The sequence below is a fragment of the Gordionus sp. m RMFG-2023 genome, chromosome 5 (assembly GCF_954871325.1).
Source record: "Gordionus sp. m RMFG-2023 chromosome 5, tfGorSpeb1-WG-v2, whole genome shotgun sequence".
In the NCBI taxonomy this organism is placed as follows: Eukaryota; Metazoa; Nematomorpha; class Gordioida; order Chordodea; family Parachordodidae; genus Gordionus; species Gordionus sp. m RMFG-2023.
The window spans coordinates 1,067,388-1,089,650 of record NC_088779.1 but is presented as its reverse complement, the minus strand read 5'-3'; the positions used below and the strand labels follow the sequence as shown (position 1 = coordinate 1,089,650).

Below are 22,263 nucleotides of genomic sequence, written 5' to 3'. Positions count from 1 at the left end.
ATTGAGATAGTTTTTAAAAATTCAGCTATTTTAAAACATAAATGAACTATGTGTATCTTGTACAAAGACAATTTAAAAGTTTTTAATCATAGAAATTTTAAATTTAGACGAAACATTTTATTTTATTTTTTTTTAAATGGGTTCCTTAAGACTCTAAATAAATAAAAAATATTTCATATAGAATATGTACTAACTCTAGTCCCTATCAGGTCTTTCTGCCATATATCTAAATCATATGGATATTTTTGAATTACGATCTATGCCCATTTCAGATAGACTTCTCTAACGCCATATAGGCTTAAAAATCTTAGAAAAACATTACATTGATGGTTTATAATTTAATTTATTTTACATTGATTAAATAATAATAAACTCATGGTTTATCATAATTTTAACTGGTTAACCGCCTCGACCACGTTTCTAAAAATTTTTCGCCTCTAATCAGAATATTTTATAAACTCAGATAAAATATATTACACTGTCTTAATTTTTCACGGCATAATATCTCGGAATTATGTTATGACAAATCACATATTAAACCCCCCCCCCTCCCCAGTCGCACCTTATCACTAAAGCATTCAGGAAATTACTGATATGTTCCATTTTTAGCATATCTTCCATTCTTTAAATATCTCCGTAACAAAACACGAAATCTATGAATTGTACCCCATACTTTTTGCACTGCCATATATATAAATATACCTATTCCAGTCTCCATCATCTATATTAATTCATTAATAACATTTCCAGTTGTTAAACTCCTATTTAAACATTGTAGTGAATATGGGGAGCACACTGATGTGCATAACATATATATAATTTAGTACCCTTTAATATGTCATTTGCTTAAAAAATTTGTTACCATATTTTTATTAAACCCAGGTGGGAATTTATCTCCATATCATCAATACTTTTTTTCTCGTCAAAATAAATGATCTCCTTTATTTTTTCTATATCTTCTCTTGAACACTTTATCTACTAATATATAATTTACTCAATTTTTTTTTTGGCATTATATCAATCTATATGTTCCTATGCTAAAATTACTTTAAACGTACTTAAAATAAATAAAAAATTGTAATTTAATTCATCTTAATTTTATTATGGCTCGCTGTTTTACCAAACGCCAAAAATGGATATTTTTTTTGATTCTAAAGACAAGCCGAGTTACTATATATAAAAGATATAATCAAAAGTCATGATTTTCAAAAGAATCTAGATACTGTTTTTTTATTATAAATTAAATTACAAAATGTAAAATCCACTGAATTAAAAATTAATAAGTAAAAAAAAATTAAATATTATAAAGCAGATCAGATATTTAAAAGCTATACTTTCAGAAATAGTTTTTTCAAAAGCTTGGAAGCATGACATTCTAGTTTTTATTTTATTTCGCTAAAGCAAAAAACTTGATAAGAATCTATCAATTTTAAAAAAATATATATATAATTAGCTAAAATGTAGATTTGCCATTGCCAACAATATAGGTCGTTATTGTAATACTAAGCTCTTTTAATTTTTACGAAAACGCACCCAAATAAGATTTTTATCCACATTTCCTTTAAAAATTTAATTCCAAAACAGTTGACATTTTTATTTTGCTAAAATATATTAAGAGTTAGTTTGTTAAATAATTATTAAATTCTAAATATCGTGAAATGTATTATGCTATATTCTTTGGCTTAAATAGGCGCAACATTACCATAAAAATGCAAAATTAAGTTATTTCTTTTTATTACTATCCAAAAAATATAATATTTATTTACGATATGATATTAAGTGACAAAAATTTAAATACATTTTTTTAAATAAATTTCAAATCCCCCCTTAAAAAATATATGTATATATAAAGTTTATGTTATAATGTAATCCTGGTTTATTCCCATCTTTTCAGTTTTAAGAAACTGCATCATATATATAAATAATATTAAAATAAAGATTTTCTGTAATTAAAAATCTTCCCTTTTTAAAGCATGATAATTAAAATTTTGATAAAATGTAGAATTTGTTATTCTTTTTCGCTAAGGAAATAATTTTCTAATAGTTACGCCAATGTAGCATAGTATAACGTTGATCGTTGCCTATACGCTAAATTTATAAATAAAAAAATATAATAATAATTTAAATGTTAGAAGATAAATGGTAAAAAAAATACTTAATTACCTGTCCTTTTATAATTGTGTTAGTTCCTTTGTTGTTAAGTCTATACTTTTTATACGTAGCAGTGGAATTTAAAAGTACGATCAAAGGGTTGACAAAACCTTCAAAAAATATTTAGAAAATTTACTATTTATTACTCTTTGTTTTTTTAATTTTTTTAAATATTCTGACCATTACTTCTGATAAGTAACTAGAATTTATTTATGATTTTAGTCAAAGTCAACGAAACGAGTTTAAATTATACAAGATATAATTTTTTAAAATATATTTTCTTTTAAATATGGAAATTAATATCAGTTAAACAGCTAGTAAGAGAGATGATAACATATTTAAACGCGAAATTCCTATACAAATTTTTGCAAATTATATTATACAAAAGTTACTTTTTGACGTGTGTTAAAACTTCAATTAAAACTATTCTCCATTTTAACATAAAATTTTTATATTTAAGCAATCTTGAATATGTTATATTGACATAAAAAAGTTATATTTTCTTTAAAAATGGATATTTATGTTATTATAATTATGGAAATATAACTACCCAATAAACGAATTTTATGATATAGAGTTTAAAAATATTACTAAATCCATCATTCATCGCATGATAAAGAAATAGTGTTCCATTGCAACTTTTAAAGGTAATGCAATCCTTATGCATGGATCCAGCATCATGTACTAAATATATATTTATTTATTTTAAATTAAAAAGAGCAATAAATTGGCCAAATTTTTTTTCTATTGCAATTAAGCTACCCATATTCCACTGGAATAATTTTTAAAAATTTATAATTTGGAATTAGTATAGATCAAGTCGGAACTGCAAATATAATATAATACTAGCACAAAGTTACAAAATATAAGATATTCCCCATTATGTCTTAAGAATTTATGCTTGATTGTTATTTAATATGTTGTATTTGTATTAACAGGTTTGGAATATATTTATTATTTCGAAATATCGTTCCACAATACATTAATATAGTATTCAGTTCACATTTTTTTGCTAAGTAATATTCACGAAAAAAATTTGCCATAATGTATTAGCTCTAAAGTAGCCAATTCTATCCCTTTCGAAGACGGGACATATCCTAAAAACGCTATATCTTAAAAGGAAGGGTCTGCCCAGTTTATAATATTATGAAAGGATGCTTTCTTTACTGTGTTGCGTCACATACGAGCAAGTAACTATTTAGTTTGTTCAAATCTTAGTATCCACATTTCAATCGTAAAATATTTAAAATATAATCATATTTTTTTAAATAAATTCAATATATATCATTTGTTATTACTAGAAATTAAGAATAGATCATTGCCATTTATCTCTTTTTTTTCAAGGCTACCATTGAACATCGTGTTGATTTCGCAACCTTAAATTTTTATTCATATATATCAAATAAATAATTAAGAAAGTACAGAATTATTATTATGATTTAATAACTATCAAATAGTTTTAAAAAAAAACTGATTAAATTTTTAAAAAATATTACTATAATAATATAATATATGTTTAAAAAGAGGAAATAGTGTTAATAAAATAAATAAAAATTAAAAAACATGATTAATAAATCTTATAAATTGTAAAAAGTAATAGTTGTGATCTTGAAGTAAGTCTGGAGAGAATCTATTTCATATTAAAGTATGATGGGTCACTTGTGTTAGAGAAAATAAACTGTAACCTGGTAATAACTTAGAGGAAAAAATAAACAATTTTCTAATTATTATTTTTATTTTAACCAAATACAGTAAATCTTATATAAATTTTTTATATATCATATAAATCAAACTCACAACATCATCATCCATTTAAAGGCAACATTTTCAACATCCGTAACAGTAGATTTTTTTTTTACTTTCAATTTTTAACCTTATTGTCAATTCAATGATATATTTTTAATATATCGATAAATTTTATTATGTTATTTTACTCTTTCTATATAGCTACAAAATGCAAGTGTGTTGAAACCCTATATCCGTCAAGTCTTAAAGAATAAATAATTATTAGATTCTTATATTTCATATCATTGTCTCTTTTTTTTATATTTCTTCCTTCTTTTTTTTTCTTTTATCTGCTCCCCTAAAATTTATCTCCTATCTTCACGCTATGGTGAGTGTAAATTATGGGGAATCATTTTTTATTTACTTACTCCTATATGGATAAATCATAAATTATTTTCCTGCTTTATTACATAATAATTTAAATTTTTTGTTTTCAAAGAAATAATAATTCCTTATACAGAATGCTGAATAAGAATGGGATTGCATAAATATTTTACGAAAAAATTGAGGAATACTTTTACAAAACACAATAAAAATTGGAAGAAATCAAATAAATAACAAAAAAAGAGACGGAAGAAAGTATTGTAACAATACTAATCTCAGTTCTAGTTCCAAAAAAAACAAATATCAAAAAAAATAAATAATCTATTTTAATATCAATAAAAATTTTATTTTTTAATAAAATTGATGTATATACCTCGCACAACATTGTAGTTGATTAGGATTAACAAGCACCAAATAGAGTAAATCATAATCGATTTCCTAAAATATTTTAAAATTTTTCTTTCTTTCAAATATATTTTATGTATGGTAAGTATTATAGCCTAACACACATATATATATATATAGTGTAACGAATTTTTAATTATTTAAAAGAAGATATCATTTTTATTGTTGTTAGTGTTACTATCTAATTTATCAGTATAATAACCTCTTTTTTTTTAATTTTATGTTTTAAAAATTGAATAAAGAAATATTATTATCGTTTATTTTATGCGGTATAAAAATATTATAAGTAATATTTTATGTAATTACTTATACCTTAATTATAGTTTAAAGTATAAAGAACCTATTATTTTTTGCTTACCTTAACTACTATATTCGTTATTACTATTGATTGTGAACCTTTTTATCAATATAATTACTACTTTTTTTTATCAGTTCAAAAATATATTTTGAAATATTAACCAAGCAGGCTTTATTTAATTAATAATTATGTACTATTACTCCTCTTTATAAAATTTAAACAATATTATCGTTTATTTTATAGTAGAAATAAGTGATTTCTATATTGATATCAAAATATATTCGTAATATTTTATGTAATTAATGTATCTTAAGTATAGTTTAAAGTGTAAAGAATTATTATAATGATTTAATGAACCTTTATATCACTATAATAAACTTTTTTTTTTAAATCTGTTTAAAAATATATTTTGAACTATTTACCAAGTAGTCTTTATTTAATTAATAATTATGTACTCCTTTTTTTTAAATTAAAATAAATATTATCCTTTATTTTATAATAGATATTGTTGTAATATGATGGATGAACCTTTTTTTTAAATCTGAATATCTTACTTATCTTATTTTTTTTCATTTTACTGGCATTCCCTCTCGACAACTACTAAAACAAATCAACTCTGAATCATATTTCGCATCAAATTCCACCAATGCTTGCTAGATGTTTTTAATTACTTTATTTAGCAGTCTATCTTTCATTGTCTCTATTTGAAGTTCAACTTCATGATTTATTTGGAGTAAAATTTATAGATCTAATTTTTATTGCCTGTTAATTTAGGAAATGGAGAGGCTACATGTAGATTTGGTAAAAATCTCTCATGATATTTAAAGAGTCCTAAAAAGATCTAAAAAGATTACAATTGGTGTATATTCATATGGGTTGGTATTTCTACGCTGGCTGAATATTATTTACATCTATTAAGAATCCAGAGAATAAATTTTATTCTAAAAGAATTTTTGCCAATTTTGCCTTCAATCCAGCATGTTTTAATTTTATTAATATTTTATATACATTGTTCAAATGTTCCAAATAATTTTTTTACCCCGTTATGAAATAACATCCATGTATTACTCTATTTTGCAGTCCTTCAATAAATTATCCATATATCGTTGGAATATAGTCGGGCACTAGATAGGCCAAAGTTACATTGAAATCTAAAATAACTAATATGGGTTGTATAGTTATATGTATTCCTTTAGGCTCTCTTTTATTGATAGTTGCGGAATAACATCTTATAAATCTTCAAACCACTTGCAATTTGGTTAATAGATCATCCACAGTTGGTATTGTGTGGTAATCATCTAAAGTGTATAGGATCAATGCAACCTTAAAATCAGCACATATCTTGATTTCTCAATTTGCGCAAGTTTACTGTTCAGGTAACTTACGTCATTCTCGTTTTTGTTGGGTATATTTTCAAAATTTCTGAATTTCATAAGTCATTTCAAATGATTTTCTTTAGGGATAAAGTAATCTAGGTGATGAATACGAATTAGACCTTGCGGCATCACTAAGATGTATGCTAACATCATAATCTTATGAAATAGTCTGGCTAATCAGCAAAAACACTGACAAATTCTGTAGTCATGGCAGAAATTTGTTAACCATTCGTTATGATATCATTACTTGTTGTACTCCATATTCTAACTTGTCGTGAGATAAACATATTATATAAGAGTATTTGTGGTAGTCCAAAGGGTATGGCAATTGACCGGGTAATAACAAATGGTAATCATCGACCTATATTTTCAATTGCACCTTCCTTGATGTAAAACATTGAAAGTATGAGTAAGTTCTTCCACATCATGATAATTATTCGTATAACTATCTATAATTTTCAATCATCTCTGTACTTACAATTGTTATTATTATTATAATAAATAAAATTTCCTTTTTCTTTCATATTATGTTGGTATTGATTACAGCTCTCTTCATTGTCAAAGTCATATTTAAAACTTGCTGAAGTCTTAATCTTTCTTAACCTGATTCCTTTTGGGAATTTTATGCTAATTTTTTTCTTCTATGTTATCATTTTTATTCCTACAATCATTTGATTTCTTAATCTCGAAAACAAGATATGATTCAACTTTAGACTCTTGGGGCCAATCTTTTAACCTGCCCTGAAAACTTAGCAACTGTTTCGCATTCTTTTATTCCTATTCGAATTATAATTCAAGAACTAGAGTTGTAGTAGGTCTAAAAGCTTCCTTATCTATTTCTACTATTTCATTATTCTTTAGTTCTTCCATAAAATTCTTGGATCCATAAAAGCATTTCGGCCAAATGCTAACCATCATGGATGAAAATTATATTTTTCCTTGGTTTTCTGATGTAACAATATTCATACCCGTCGCCATTAAAATATATTTACTTTATTATTGCATATCTAATATCTATTAAGTGTTGTTAATATATCGACTTTTATAAAATATTTTTGTTATATGGCTTAACTTCGATTTATTTTTTGTTTTAATTTTTTTATTATATCCCTAAGATATATTTCGTTTTATTTTACTTTAAAATTATATTAACGCATTGATTGATATTTTAAAATTAAAAACGATTGTTTTATAAAGGGTTAATATGTAAAATAAAGATTTATTATAAAAACAAATGTTAAATATAAACCTGATTTCAAAAGATACATGTGAAATGTGTAATATCCAATAAATTATAATATTAACAAAATAAGAATTGATAACATATCAACAATAAATAAAATAAAAGAAAATCATAATCATTTAGAGACTATAAATAGTATTTCCCCCGACATAGAAGATTCGAGTTTTAAGTCTTTACCCCGCATTTAAAAAGTTATAAGTAGTTGAAAAATAATAAGATTACTAAATGTTTTTTACATAACCCCCCAATAACGCTGCTATTGCCTCCAATAACCTCACCTCACCCCCTCCCCCGACACTCCTTATAAAATAATTTTCCATTTTTAAAAAAAAATATTGCCATCAAGTTACTGTTATGTTCCATTTTTAACATATCTTCCATTCTCTAAATCTTCGTTACCAAACACAAAATCTATGAATGGAATATATATAAATATATATACTTATTCCAGTCTGCCCTATCTATCTTTTAAATGCATCAGTGGCGTAGCTAGAAATTTTTCTTAGGGTTCCATACATATAAAAGTCTGGGGGGGGCGCCTTTAACGGGCCTTCGGACCTTTTGCCCGGCCTTCGGCCGGGTTATCTTACATAACCATATTATAATAAATATATCTTTTAAATGCATCAATAATATGTTATTATAGTTGAGTAGGTTATTCACAATGACTTTTACCCAGAATAATTTTAATAGTAATATAATATCCTTTCACAAACATCAAAACCAAAAAATATAAATATTATTTGATATAAAGTCACTTTTAAGTCTTTTGAACGTATAATCTAAAAAAGAATTTAGCTCTGGGAGGGGTCCAAACCCGAAAACCACCCCCGTAGCTACGCCACTGAAATGCATTAATAACCTACCTAGTTGTTAATTGTAATGAATATGGAGGGCACGTTTATTTGCATAACATATATATAATTTAGCCCGCAATATGTCATTTATTCTATTATAAAATTTGATTTAAAAAAATTTGTTACCCCCAAATTTTTTAAAGTCTGATAAAATTAAATGAAAATTAAATTTTGCATGAAACCTGATTTCGCTAATAAATTTTAATTTTGATTAATTACGAAAGAAGACGGAGTGAAGAATGATCAGAAAAATTATCGTTTAGTTAGGATAGCCGATATCTGTACATATTCCTTGCTATTATTTATTCAATATTTTATTTATGGTGTGATATAAAATGACAAACATTTAAATCATTTTTTTTAGAATAAATTTCAAATCCCCTTTAAAAAAATTTATAATTTGGTTAAGTATTTTATAGCACCATAATTTAAATTTGATAGAATGTAGATTTTTTTTTTCGCTAAGGAAATAATTTTCTAATAGTTACGCCAATGTATCATAATATAATTTTCATCGTTGCCTATACGCTAAAATTATTAATAAAATAATAGAAAAATAATTTAGATGATAAATGATAAATGGTAAAAAAAATAATAATACTTTATTACCCGTCCTTTTATAGTTTTGTTAGTTCTCTTGTTGTTAAGTCTATACGTTTTATTCATAGTACCTTCACCAAAAACACTGGTGTTTAAAAGTGTGATCAGAGGATTGGTAAAACCTTTAAAACAAATATAAACAATTATTATTTATTTTTCTTTGTTATTTTAATTTTTTAAATATTCTGAACAAGACTTCTGAACTTCTGATAAGTGATACTAGGATTCATTTGTAGTCAAAGTTAACAAAATGAGTTATAAATTATACAAGATAATTTTTTTAAAATATATTTTCTTTTAAATACGGAAATTATTGGTAGTAAAATAGCTAGTAGAGACGATACATATTTAAACGCGAAAATTCTCATACACTAATTTCTCCAACAATATTTTTACAAAAGTTATTCTTGACTGTTAAAATTTCAATTAAAACTATTGTCCATTTTAACATAAAATTTTCCTATTTAAGCTATCTTGAACAAGTTATATTGATTAAAAAAAAGTTATATTTTCTTTAAAAAATAGATGCTTATCTTTTTATAATTATGGAAATACTTAGTGAATGTCTTAAATATAACAATTAAGAAATTCCTGATGTTTATGATAAAGGGCTCAAAAATATTACGAAATCCATCATCCATCTCAGAATAAAGATTTAGTGTTCCATTGCAATTTTTGAAGGTGATGTAATCCTTATTCATGGAACCATTTTCATGTTCTAAATGTAATTTTTTTTAAAAAAATTAAAAAGAAATATTAAAATTTCTTCTTTTTTTTAAAATTGGCCAAATTTTTTTTTTTGATTGCAATTAATTTGCCCGTATTACACTCGAACAATTTTTAAAATAAATTATTCCGCCTTTTCGATCCCTTTAGAAAGACGCGACATGTCCTAAAGACGCTATATCTTAGAAGAAACTGTTTGCCCAGTTTATTATACCATGAACGGATGTGACTTTACGGTGTTCCGCCAAATACGGGCATTAAACTATTTAGTTTGATCAAATCTTAGCATCCACATTTTAAGCGTATGACATTTAAAATAAAATCATATTTTATTTAATAAATTCAATATATTTTTTTGTTAATACCAGAAATGAAGAGTAAGCCATTGTTATTTATCACTCTTTCTTCAAGGCTACCATTGAAGAACGTTTTGATTTCGCAACCTGTAAAAAAATTTAATTCATATATATCAAATACAAATAATTTACAACTTACAAGAACCATTATTTTTACTTCAAAAAAAATATATTATACCATCTGTTATATTATAGTTTAGCAAGAAGTCATATTATGTTCACTCATTTTTAAATATTTTTATTTTTCTTCAAATATATGGGAATTATATAGATATATATCTACAAACTTGTATAAAATAAGAAACTACATATTTATTAAATTATTATAAAAGGTTTGAATACAAATTAAGAATAAAAACACAAAATTAATTTAAAAAATGAAAAAAGATGTTATTTTCATTGTTTGTTTATTTGATTTGATATATTTTATTTGCATGAAGTTTGATAATGTTTTCTTTGGATTTATGAATATTATGAACAGCTCCTTTAGAAATATTAAATCTTTTTAGAAATTTAATTACCTGAATTTTTTTTTATTTAATTAAACGATAACTCGCTATATTAGTTTTTCTTTATTAATTTTGTTATTTGACATGGATAAGTTTAAAAAGATGATAAAATTTTATAATAATTTTTTAATATATATAAATCCTCATTTGTTTTTTAAATATATATTTTTAATTCAATAATGCATATATCCTATTTTAAAATAAAGTATCAAGTTTGTTAATATATATATAATAAATTAATGCAATAAAAAATAGATCTCCACTCATATAAGTCTTGCGCAAGTAGACAATAATTCAAAAAATCTGTTAACTTTTAAAAGGTTGGCAAATTTGTCAAGGCATTTTCTATATTAATTAATAAGAATTTGGTTGGGACTCAAATTTTGATTCACAAAGGTGTTACACAAATTATCCAGTGCTCAAAAATTTGTCATTATATATATATATTTAATACTTTTGACATGAACAATATACCATAAAATATTGTCGATACATGCACATTAAAAAATCTTTTTGACTACAATGTTGTGCGTTTGCGTTTGTAATTTAATGATCTAAAAAAATCTAACTTTGCTAGGTAAATGAGAACTCTTTCAAGCAGCAAGAGAAGTGAACTTAAGGAAAAATATTAAGGAAACATTGGAACTTAACTTAAAAAATATCATTATTTTAATAATTAAATGAATAAATATATAAAATACTTAAACAAATATCCTCAGGTCGTTTAAGATTAGAACAATAATTATAAGAGTTAAAAAATGATTAGATTAATATAGTTCAACATACCGAATCATTCTTATAGAATAAAATTATTATCTCATAAATATAGAAAAATTTTTGTCGGCCCATATTTGATTATAGGTGTTTAGTAATAACACACTTCAGATTGCTAATGAAAGCGCCGCACCTTATAGAATACCCGGTAAATAAGAAAGACTTAAAAGTTTTATTCTGTTAAAGCCCATGAAAGTTTTATTGAATAAACTTCGATAGGCTTTACTGCTCTCAAATTTATTTTATAAATGAATATTTGGTACTTCTGTTGACATTGAGATCACCTCGATACAAATGAATATGAAATAAAGTACAAAAATATAATAATTGAAGAATAATAATGTTTTAAATTGAAGGAAGAAACATACACAACTCTTTAACCCACTACTGGGAAAGGTTATGTTTCAATTTAAAGATCTAGCTCTTTCTTTTGCTAAAAACAAAACACATTATAAAGTTTTAGAAAATATATAGAAGTAATTTATAAAGTGATATTAAATACCATGCAAGTAGTTGAGTCCTATTAATAAGCACCAAATTGAATTGATCATATCTTTTATAATAAAGTGTTTCATGGTATATATATATATTTTATAAGAAGTTATAATTATATTATCAGTATCTGCTAATTATTAATTATCTAAATGAATATAGACTCAGCCTTATATAGTAACTTTTTTTAATCAATTTTATTATTAAGTCCTTGTTATTATTGACTTATATTTGCTAACTTTAATTGTTATCATAATGTTTTCATTTATAGTTAACCTATATTTTAAAAATTGAATTGAAAATTTTTCATACTAAATAGTTTAAAATTTTTGAGCCAATTTATCCTATCTTTATTTTTTTTTTAAAAAAAAAATCTTATTTTCTAATTATTTCAAACCGATTAAAAAAATTTAATATCAGCTATTTACAACATAGATAAGAAAATAATAATAAAAATGTTATTCAAAAAGATAAGATAAATGAAATTACATAATAATTAGAAAAATATCAAAAAATTATATAATTCAGAAACTAAACCTTGTAGGTATACGTAAACAAGTTTCAGAGTTGTTAAAATATACTTTTAAAATTTATCTAGACACAGCTACAGATACTATTTGAAAAGTGTTAGCTAAATATAGTAACTACTCATTTAATAAATTATAATATTCGAGTTTGATTAATGCCAGAATTTGTCTCTTTATTTTTATATTAAGGGGTGGAAAAAAAATATAAAATTTTTGTATTTTTTTTCTTCGGATTTTATAGTCATCTTTTCGAGCAAAATAACACAAAATGTATAATTCAAATACAATACTCATAAAAAAATAATTCATAAATTAGAAAAAAAATAATATCTCTCTACCCCCTTTCATGTGAATAAAAAAATATCGAGAATTTTTTGTTTTCTAATGGAATTATTTACTGCTTCAATCAGTGTTATTGTTTGTAAGATGCTGTAAAAATATTTACTAGGGACCAGCAGGTATAGCTGACCGTTTTTTAATTTTTTTTGAATATATGTAGGCCGGGCCTGAAAAAACTTATTTTAAATACCCGAATCAGGCCTAAAATTTAAAAAAAATACTTTAAAAGTATTTTAAATAACCTACTCGCTATAAAAATTAAAAAATATTAAAATAATATATTGTCTTTTTACTTCGTTTGCATCCATATTATCTTCTCCATTCCATAAAATAACCATTCATGATGGAATAAAGGATAAAAAAGAGAGAATTTACTAATAAAAAGTTTTATTCATGGTTATACAATTATACTCTTATTAAGTTACCGCAATTAACACAGTTATTAATGGTAATCTTTGTTTCGACTTAATTTAGACTACAAATATTTGATAATAAATAGTATATAATAGTGCTAAAAACATAAAATTTTGTACAATATTGGATTATAACTGATAATTATACAAGAAATAGTTTAAATATATATTTTACGTGCTATAAAAAAACATATTTGAGAAAAAAAGATGAGGTAGAAAATGTGCGTACAAAATATTGGAAAAATCATTATATAATAAAATATATCTTTTTCACATTTTTTAAAAAATAATTTTCCTATTATTAACCAAATTATTAATTTTGGTTTTAAAATCAAGGTCCTGCAATGGCATAGATCAAAAATCCTTCGATATCTACTAGTCCGATGTAATATTTTTAGAAGTCATCTCTTTATTTAAATAACGCGATATTATTGGGAATGTATTTCCATTATTTGATTAATAAAGAAAACTAATATTTTCTTCGAATCTTTTTTCATAGTCGCATGCAAGACCTATAATATTTAAAATCGAAAAAATGGGTTTTGAGGAATAAATCTGAACTCGAACCGAACCTGAACCCCGTTTAAAAAATTTAAAAAAAAACTCACCCGGGAATTTTATTCGACCCTGGGTTCAACCGGTTTAGTGTATTGTTTAAAATCGTATATTAAGATATTTTCATAATTGTAATTATAATTTAATTAAGATTTTATAATATTTTCATTTCAAGTGAAGTGTTAATAAATTTTTAACACCTTAAATTTATTTACGCCATTTTTTAAATTTTTTAAATTTATTGTCAAAGATTCCTATTTGGAGTGATAATAAATTTTTTAACAATTAAATTCATTTACGCCATTTATTTTTAATTTTTTATTTTAATTCTCAAAGATTATTAATAAAGGGAAAATAAAAAGTGAACAAGTCAATACAAAAAATTATTATAATGGATATTGTTAATTATAAAGAATTTCGTCTAAATAAAAATTTTAAAAATTGATAACATGACTGCTCTTATTTATAACTATTATATTTATCCTATAAATATAAAAAAAAAATTTAATTCTTTATACCAAATTTATGTCTAGTTTTTTTAAATTATGATTTAAATATTGAATTATCAATTCAGAAATTCTTAAACCCGAGCTGAACACGGAACCAAACCGGGTTAAAAATATTTACTTGAACTAAATCCGAACCGAACCCTCTTATAATATTTACCTTAAGAGAAACGATAACCGAACCCGGGAAATTTCGGCGGGTTCGCATCCCTTTTAAAACTATTTTTGAAGATTTTTATCCTCCTGATTTTTTATCTTTTAGGTCCATTTTGAATAAGTTAAGAGAAAAAATAAGTTTTGCAAAACGATTTTATCATGTGATTGATGAAACATCACTCCTATATTTACAGAATTATGATCACATAAATATTTCTCTATGTTTATTCATATTATTGGATAATTATTTTGTCTTGTTGAATGTTTTTTCACAAGTAATCATGATTCCTCAATGGATTTTTAGATATGAATTTATGATATCTAAATAAAAAATTTTTATTTACTCAATAAAAATATCTTTTTTCATGATAATATTAATATTACATTTGTTATCTAAAAATATTGGGAGTGAACATCAGTACTGACTAACTCGAGTTCTAGTGTTCAAATAGTGTGAGCAGATAATGAGATAGTCTCGGTGTAAAAATAAGAAATATTATAGATCTTTTTGGAAATTATTTTTATTATATCAGAAATAGCAAAGTATATTTTTGCTCTCTTGTATGGACAATAAAGAAAAATATATGAAGAACCACAATCCCCCCCAACAACATAATTGAGACATCTGACAGCCCTAATATTTACCATCTTTTCATAGAGCGGACCTATTATTATAGATAGAATGAGTTTATATTTTAACATACGGATGATCCATCAAGAATGACGGAATATAATGAATTTATCCTTCATTTGATGACGGGTAATTTATAAAAAAATTTATATTAGCAGTGAAGATAGGTTATATCCTCTTTATTTGATAATAGGTGAATCAGAAATTTACCTATTTTATGATATGTGAATCAATTTATCTTTGCTTTAGATCACAGTTTATTTTAATTGAACATATAATTGGAACACATGTGAATCAGTTGATCTGCAAATGGCAAAATTATCATGCCCGGAAATGTGTGAGAATATAGTTAATGCCCAACTTGGCCAAATATTTTCCTAGCCCGACCTAGTTTAAACTTTTTTTTACTAATGTTGCCCACCTTAGCTCGGTTTCAATATATTTTTTTTGAATACAAGGCCTAAACCAAAATTTACCAAATAAACAACTATTCATATTCTTGAGGATAAAACACTATATTTTATGGATTACATATAGGAAATATCAGAATTTATCCAATATATATATAATTTGGTAGAATTATTTGCCGGCGGAAAAATAATTATCCATCGATTAGGCCTATAGCAGACCACTGATGTGAATATACTTTTTTCATATATTGATTACATTAAATCTAATATATCTTTCTATTCGCAATATAAAATAATTTTTAAATGCATTATTATAATTTGTATTTGTAATTTGACTTAATAATTTAATCTTGCTAAATAAGGGTAGGGGAGACTGGGGTTAGGTAAACCCCGCGGCTTGGAAAACCACTTAATCTCATTTTATAATTAAATATACTAGAAGGTTTATCCTAATATAGTTTTCATTAGTATACATCTATGGTATTTAAAAAAAATTAATTTCTAAAAATTTTATTTAAGAAATAAAATTTTGATGAAATTTTTAAAAGATTTTTACACGACAGAATTTTAAATTTTATTAAAATATATGATCATTTATATGAATTTAATTGCAAAGTTTAAACATTCGTCAATTTAGAGCTAGCGGGGTTTGCTAAACCATACACGTCAATTATAACAATTAATAATGAAAAAAAATTCAAAATCTTGAAAAGGCAATTTCATGGCTGTTAATGATTGGTATTTAGGATTTATGCTAAGAAATCTAAATATCTCCTTAAAATTCATATTTTTTTATGTCCAAAATGTTTATTAAATTAGCTAAAGTTAAGTTTCAATTTTTATATATAATTAGTTTCAATTTATAAGTATTATGATATTTTAAACAATAAAATTATTCTATACATATTATTATTGCATTTCAATTAATTATGGCCTAAAAAAACCAATGGTTTAGGAAGCCCCTTGAAGTGGTTTGCCTCACCTTGCTATTGGGGCTTGTTAAACAAAATTTTCACTTTTATAAAAAATAAAATTTTAAAAAAATAATTATATTCTTAAGATTTTTTATAAGGCACCTTTATAGAGTATAGTTTTAGGTATCCAATCATGTTTTATTTTTTATATTATCTATAAAACAACAAAAGCTGTAGCCAATTTTGTAAAAATTGGTTCGACTAACCCTAGTCTACCCTATTATAGGAATTTGTTTAATATTTTTAATCATTTTTAAGTATACTTCTTTATATCCTTTGGAAATAGTAACTATTTTTTAATTCAGTTGGTTTTTATCTCACTTTTATTTTTATGAAACAAAAAATTAGGTGTGGAAAACTCATTTAGCAGTATTTAATTTTTTAGATCATAAATTTTTTACAAAAAGGTATCTAAATGGAAATATTTTTTAAAATGCAAGACAATTTTTTTTTAATTTATGAGATTGTTCATCAACATGATGAGCCAAGTCTTAATGCTTTGTTCCCCTTAACATATTTTGAGGGAAAAAAGGATGAAAACTACATAAAATACTCCCAACATAATATAGTTTACAAAGGTACAATTTTTATAAATAATGATTTTGAAGAAAAGAATTCTGGTATAAATAATTTTAGCACCCCATCAACTCGGTATTGGCATCCAGGGAGGTTGCGAAATAGCCACACACGCTACTCGCATCCATCTCCAAACCAACCCTAGTGACGAAATCCTCGTCAAAATTGATTTTTCTAACGCCTTCAACTCCATTCGCCGTTCCCACTTTCTTCCACAAATATACCACTCATTTCCCACCTTCTCCCAATTTTTCCACTCCTGCTATTCCAAGCCATCTCATCTCCAATTCAACAACTACTTACTTTCATCATCTGAAGGGATCCAGCAAGGCGATCCTCTAGGCTCGATACTTTTCTGCATTGGAATCAACGAAATGGTCAAAAACATTTCTACCAACTGCAATCTTCCACTCCACACTTGGTACATCGACGACGGAATGTTCTGCGGCTCCCCTCACGAGGTCGCCAAGGCCCTCGCCATCATTAATACACACTCCGCCGCAATTGGACTTTCACTTAACGAACAAAAAACCGAGATCTGTCCACTTCATTGTTCCATCCCATTCACCCATAACTTCCTTACAACCGAGCTATCATCCCTCACTCATCTCGGCTCACCTGTCGGTGGCTTGCAATCCATTAATCACTTCTTCTCTAACGCATCCTCTAGCTTACTTCATTTCAAAAACATCTCTAAATTTCTCCCTCGCCATCAAGCTTTTTTTCTCCTCAAAAACTTTTACTACATTCCTAAAATTCTTTACGCTCTTCGATCCACCTCAATCTTTAAATTTCCCGACTCACTAAAATCATTTGAAACTTCCGTCAAATCTCTTGCTGAAGAGATCCTTAATCTTCGCTTCAACCATAATTCATGGCTACAAGCATCACTTCCATGCAAGCTCGGGGGCATCGGCTTACGCTCACCTTTAACTCTTTCCATCAGTGGATTCATCGCCTCCCGCCTCTCATCTGACTCACACATTAGCCAGCTTTCTCACTTTCCTGACCCATTATTAGCTGAAGCCCAGACCATTTGGGACAATTCCGTTGTCCCAAACACTCCTCGACCCTCCTCCTGTTTACAGAGAGACTGGGATACTCCACTCAACGAAGGCTCCGTCGCTTACCTAAAATCGAGCCTTCATGACGACGATCTCACAGTCTTTCACCAATTAAACCAAGGATCGGGTTACGAATTTCTGGAAACTATACCCTCCAACAACCTCGACTTATTGCGGTACCGCTGACGAGCTAAGATTTGCCATTGGATTACGGCTCAATTGCGAAATTGTTCTACCATACCAATGCAAACACTGCGAAACCAGCGTCGATCGCAAGGGCAGACATTGCCTCCATTGCCGCTTTTGCCGAGGCCGTTTTCCACGGCACACCAATTGCAATGACATCATATTGCGCGCTCTCAAATCCGCAGGCATTCCATCAAGACTTGAACCGACCGGCATTTTTAGATCCGACGGAAAACGTCCTGATGGAATGTCCTTGACTCCTTGGTCAAGGGGCCAGCTACTAGTCTGGGACTTCACCTGCATAGACCCAAATGCACCATCCAACCACAACGTCGATGCCCTCGCTCTAGCAGAAACTCGTAAAACTATCAAATATAGTTCCATAGACCCCTCTTTCTTATTCATACCTATCGCCTGCTCTACTCTTACCACCTTCGGTAGCAAAGTTCTAAGTTTTTTTAAAGAATTAGGCAAACGGATTCGGGAAAAAACCGATCAGCCTAAAGAGTCCCTTTTCTTACGACAAAGACTTGCTACCGCCATCATTCGCTCTAACTACCTAAGTTTCATCTCTTCCATTGAATAATCTCCTATGTCTATACTCTCTCTCTCCCTTCTCTTTCCTAGTTTCCATTCTTTTATCCCTTACCCTCTTTCGCAAATTATATTTTTATATTTTTTTTACCTTTATTAATTTTACCATATAAAAAAATTTATTATTTGCTATAAACTTTTGATAACATATTATATCAGCAACTATTGAAATATAGAGAGAATTTACCCGTCAAAATGATTTGAATAATACATTTCTAAGATATGCTAATGTGGCTAAATACGAATGTGTATTCTATTTAGACTTTAAAATTTGCCCAAATCAACGAAAATATAAACATCTTCCATTTTATATCCTATTTTATAAAATAAGTAATTACCGAAAACGAAATTAAAGCTTTTTAATGAGGAAGATATCGTGACAGAAGAAAAGAAATTTTTATAATATAGTATATATTTTTGCAGAGATTATATATGTCAAAGTCAACTATATAATATATAAAAATAAGCGAATAAATTAAATTTATAAAATAAATAATCAATATCTTTTCTCTCCAACGCAAATTATCTGAAAACGTCTATAAAGGTCGATTACAAACTGACCAATAAAACATTATTATTTTGGGCAACCTTAGCATCAAATGAATGAGAATAAAAAATATAGAAGAACTAAATATCTGGCTTGCTCTAATTATTTATGCTTGTAGGTTCTTAATAAATTTTTTTGTTTTAGCGAACCCTACAAAGAGATATCAAGTTATAAATAAAATAAAATTTATGATGTAATCCTTCCAAGCTTTTGAAAACACTAAATTTTTTAATATTAATTAATTACGAAATAGGACGGAATGAAGAATGATCATAAGAGACGTTAAAGAGTTTTTATTTTTAAAAATTTCTTATATACACAGTAATTTAAGGCGCATAGTGAAGGTCAACGGTCCGGTCCTATCGGTCTTAGACCGGGATCGGACCGGACTGATTGTCGGGCCGATCTTTTTGTTGAGGACCGTGGTCCGGACCGGTCTTTTATTAATATTTAAGTTTGCTTTACTATTCAATTAATATAATTTTTTTGTATATTTTATTTTATGATATTTTTCTAGAGGAGTTATTTTAGATTTTGTTAATTTTTTTTTTTACAATATGAAAACCATAAGTTTGTCCAATACTTATAGTCTAATAAAAAACAAAGAATATGTGTTCACTGTAATACCAAATTTAACATATCGTCAGCAACAAGTAACAAAATAATTGTTTATAATTTTTTAAGCAATAAATTAATCAAAATAGGCAGTATTATTATTAAAATATTTTGGTTATTATTTATATATCTATTTTTTCTTAAGAAACTGTCTGAATAATTCATTGTCAAAATAATTTAACCTAATTCTTAATAAAATAATTAGGTACCTTAAGCAGACATCTGATAAAACATGAAATATATACACTTCTAATGATGAAAATGAAAATATCTCCAAAAACACAATCTACTCTTAATTTAAATATGCCCTCCACAAGTACAAAATCACTTTCTTCAATACCATTGGATAAATTCTAAACAGATCATATGAACCAACTCATTATAAAATGGGTAAATGACATATTAGTATGGTAGAAAGCCAATAGTGAAAGGTCTTTTATATTTTTTAAATAGTCAATATAGTTTATTATATAGATTTCCAGTCCTCTCATTAGCAGCTAGAAATTTTATAGCAATTCAAGCAACAACTGTCCACTGTGAACAAATATTTTCGAAAGCAGGAAATCTTGTCACTAAAAAAAGGAATAGGCTTTCAAACAAAATAATACAAACTTTGATGTGTATGGGCTCTTGGTTAAAGAATGGAATAGATCTACCGCCTCCATTAAGTCCCTCTTCTAATTCCTTCCAAGGAAGTTCTACAAACAAAGACATTAGCATTTATTTAAATTAAATATTTGTATTAATTATTATATTATTCATAATTAATTTTATATTGTTTATATAATACTCTTATATTTAATAAAATGATAAAACAAATTAAATTAGGTTAAAAAAAAATGTTTTTTAAACAAATAAAAAGACTGGTCCTGGATCGGTCTTTTTAAACATTACAATATTCAATTTTAAACAAGTAAAGGAGAAACCAACCGTTTACTGAAATATTATCATATGAAAATGTTTATTTTTCTCTTAGTATATCGTTTTTTAGATGAGATATAACAAATATTTTTTTTTACTACATGGGGCTCAGCAACACATTAAAATGTCAGGAGCAAACTTCCCGTCGCCACGAAGTCGGGGCGCGTCTTATAATTTAGTTAAAGAATTTTTCCATTTCAAAAATTTTTATAAACAAAATTAATACAAAAATAAGAAAATAAAATTAATATAATATATATATAATGGTCACTTTCGATATTTATTTATGATATGATAAATTAACAAAAATATGAATCATTTTTTTTAAAAATAAATTTTAAATCCATATTAGGTTTTTAACGTAAGATAATTTAAATTTTGACAAAATGTAGATTTTTTTTTTTGCCAAGGAAATAATTTTCTAATAGTTTGCCAATGTACCATCATAATAGTATTTTGATCGTTAGCTATACGCTTAAATTATTAATAAATAATCGAACAATAATTTAAATGTTAGAAGTTAAATGGTAAAAAAATTATTATTTTCTTACCAGTCCTTTTATAGTATTGTTAGTTCCAATGTTGTTAAGTCTATATCTTCTATTCATAATAATCTACCATTATCATCAGTATTTAAAAGTACGATCAAAGAATTGATAAAACCTTTAAAAAAGTATATAAAAGATAAAAATTTAAATTTGTTTGTTATTTTAATTTTTGAAATATTCCGAACATCTGTTTAATATCATTTACCATAACAGTTTTTGACATTCGCAATCCTCTTTTCTAAACAAATCAATTAAATTCAAAGAAATTTAAGAGGATCAAAAGTTGCATAAATTTTATAATAAAATACGGAATTTCATATTTGAAAAACGAATTACACATTTTTGAAATATCAAAAATTTCAAAACTTCAAAATTAAATTATGTGTTTACCAAATGAAATTCCAAATTTTTTAGGAAAATGTTAGGTGACTCTATACCGGTCATCCCGATGTTCAGTCAAACCCAATCTCGCTTATCCCGCATTCGTAGTTAGCTAATTTGATGCTAACTATATAAAAATAGACAAAAATACAGCATATTTTGTATACAATTATGCGTCAACCATGAATGAAGGGGACCAAAAGTTGAGCTTTTGAAAGCCGGGTTTGAGTTAAATATTTAGATGTAAACTTGTCCTATCTCTGGATTATATATAGCTTTAATTAAAAAAATATTTATTAATTTCTCCTTAGGAACACTCGACGATCCCAATCTTGTTCCTTAGAGAATATTGTAAGTTAAATTATTAAATTTTCAAATAAAAACTTTTCATTCATTAACATTTTCCTATTTAAACAATTTGTTA

The 22,263-nt window shown here is 25.9% G+C and overlaps 2 protein-coding genes and 1 long non-coding RNA gene across 3 annotated transcripts; 1 reads left to right on the top strand and 2 right to left on the bottom strand.

The window, feature by feature from the left end:
• Window positions 1-1,885: 1,885 nt before the first annotated feature.
• LOC135930403 (uncharacterized) lies at window positions 1,886-4,722 on the bottom strand. Its single transcript, XM_065467195.1, has 5 exons — window positions 4,634-4,722; window positions 3,450-3,527; window positions 2,743-2,835; window positions 2,164-2,261; window positions 1,886-2,088 (listed from the first exon to the last, which is right to left on the bottom strand). Exons 1-5 carry the CDS (start codon window positions 4,686-4,688, stop codon window positions 2,038-2,040), a joined length of 375 nt encoding a protein of 124 aa, XP_065323267.1. The 5' UTR covers window positions 4,689-4,722; the 3' UTR covers window positions 1,886-2,037.
• Window positions 4,723-8,714: 3,992 nt separating this feature from the next.
• Window positions 8,715-12,036, bottom strand: LOC135929981 (uncharacterized). The gene is made up of 5 exons (XM_065466741.1): window positions 11,907-12,036; window positions 10,131-10,208; window positions 9,665-9,757; window positions 9,049-9,161; window positions 8,715-8,967 (listed from the first exon to the last, which is right to left on the bottom strand). The coding sequence occupies exons 1-5, from the start codon at window positions 11,977-11,979 to the stop codon at window positions 8,917-8,919; spliced, it is 408 nt and encodes a 135-aa protein (XP_065322813.1). The 5' UTR covers window positions 11,980-12,036; the 3' UTR covers window positions 8,715-8,916.
• A 7,870-nt stretch (window positions 12,037-19,906) lies between these two features.
• LOC135929980 (uncharacterized) lies at window positions 19,907-20,791 on the top strand. Its single transcript, XR_010572686.1, has 3 exons — window positions 19,907-20,027; window positions 20,195-20,420; window positions 20,464-20,791. It is a non-coding gene; the product is annotated as an uncharacterized LOC135929980 (long non-coding RNA).
• The last annotated feature ends 1,472 nt before the right edge of the window (window positions 20,792-22,263 follow it).

Excerpts from the sequence above, each read along its gene's own strand:
- LOC135930403 (XM_065467195.1), bottom strand. The coding sequence starts at position 4,688 with ATGATTTACTCTATTTGGTGCTTGTTAATCCTAATCAACTACAATGTT. Across the intron at positions 2,836-3,449 it reads TGATCTATTCTTAATTTCTA|TACATGATGCTGGATCCATG; the intron begins GTAATAACAAAT and ends ATATATATTTAG. Across the intron at positions 2,262-2,742 it reads TGCGATGAATGATGGATTTA|GTTTTGTCAACCCTTTGATC; the intron begins GTAATATTTTTA and ends TATTTTTTGAAG.
- LOC135929981 (XM_065466741.1), bottom strand. The coding sequence starts at position 11,979 with ATGAAACACTTTATTATAAAAGATATGATCAATTCAATTTGGTGCTTA. Across the intron at positions 10,209-11,906 it reads AGGACTCAACTACTTGCATG|GTTGCGAAATCAAAACGTTC; the intron begins GTATTTAATATC and ends ATTTTTTTACAG. Across the intron at positions 8,968-9,048 it reads ACAAAACTATAAAAGGACGG|CGTATAGGCAACGATGAAAA; the intron begins GTAATAAAGTAT and ends TAATAATTTTAG.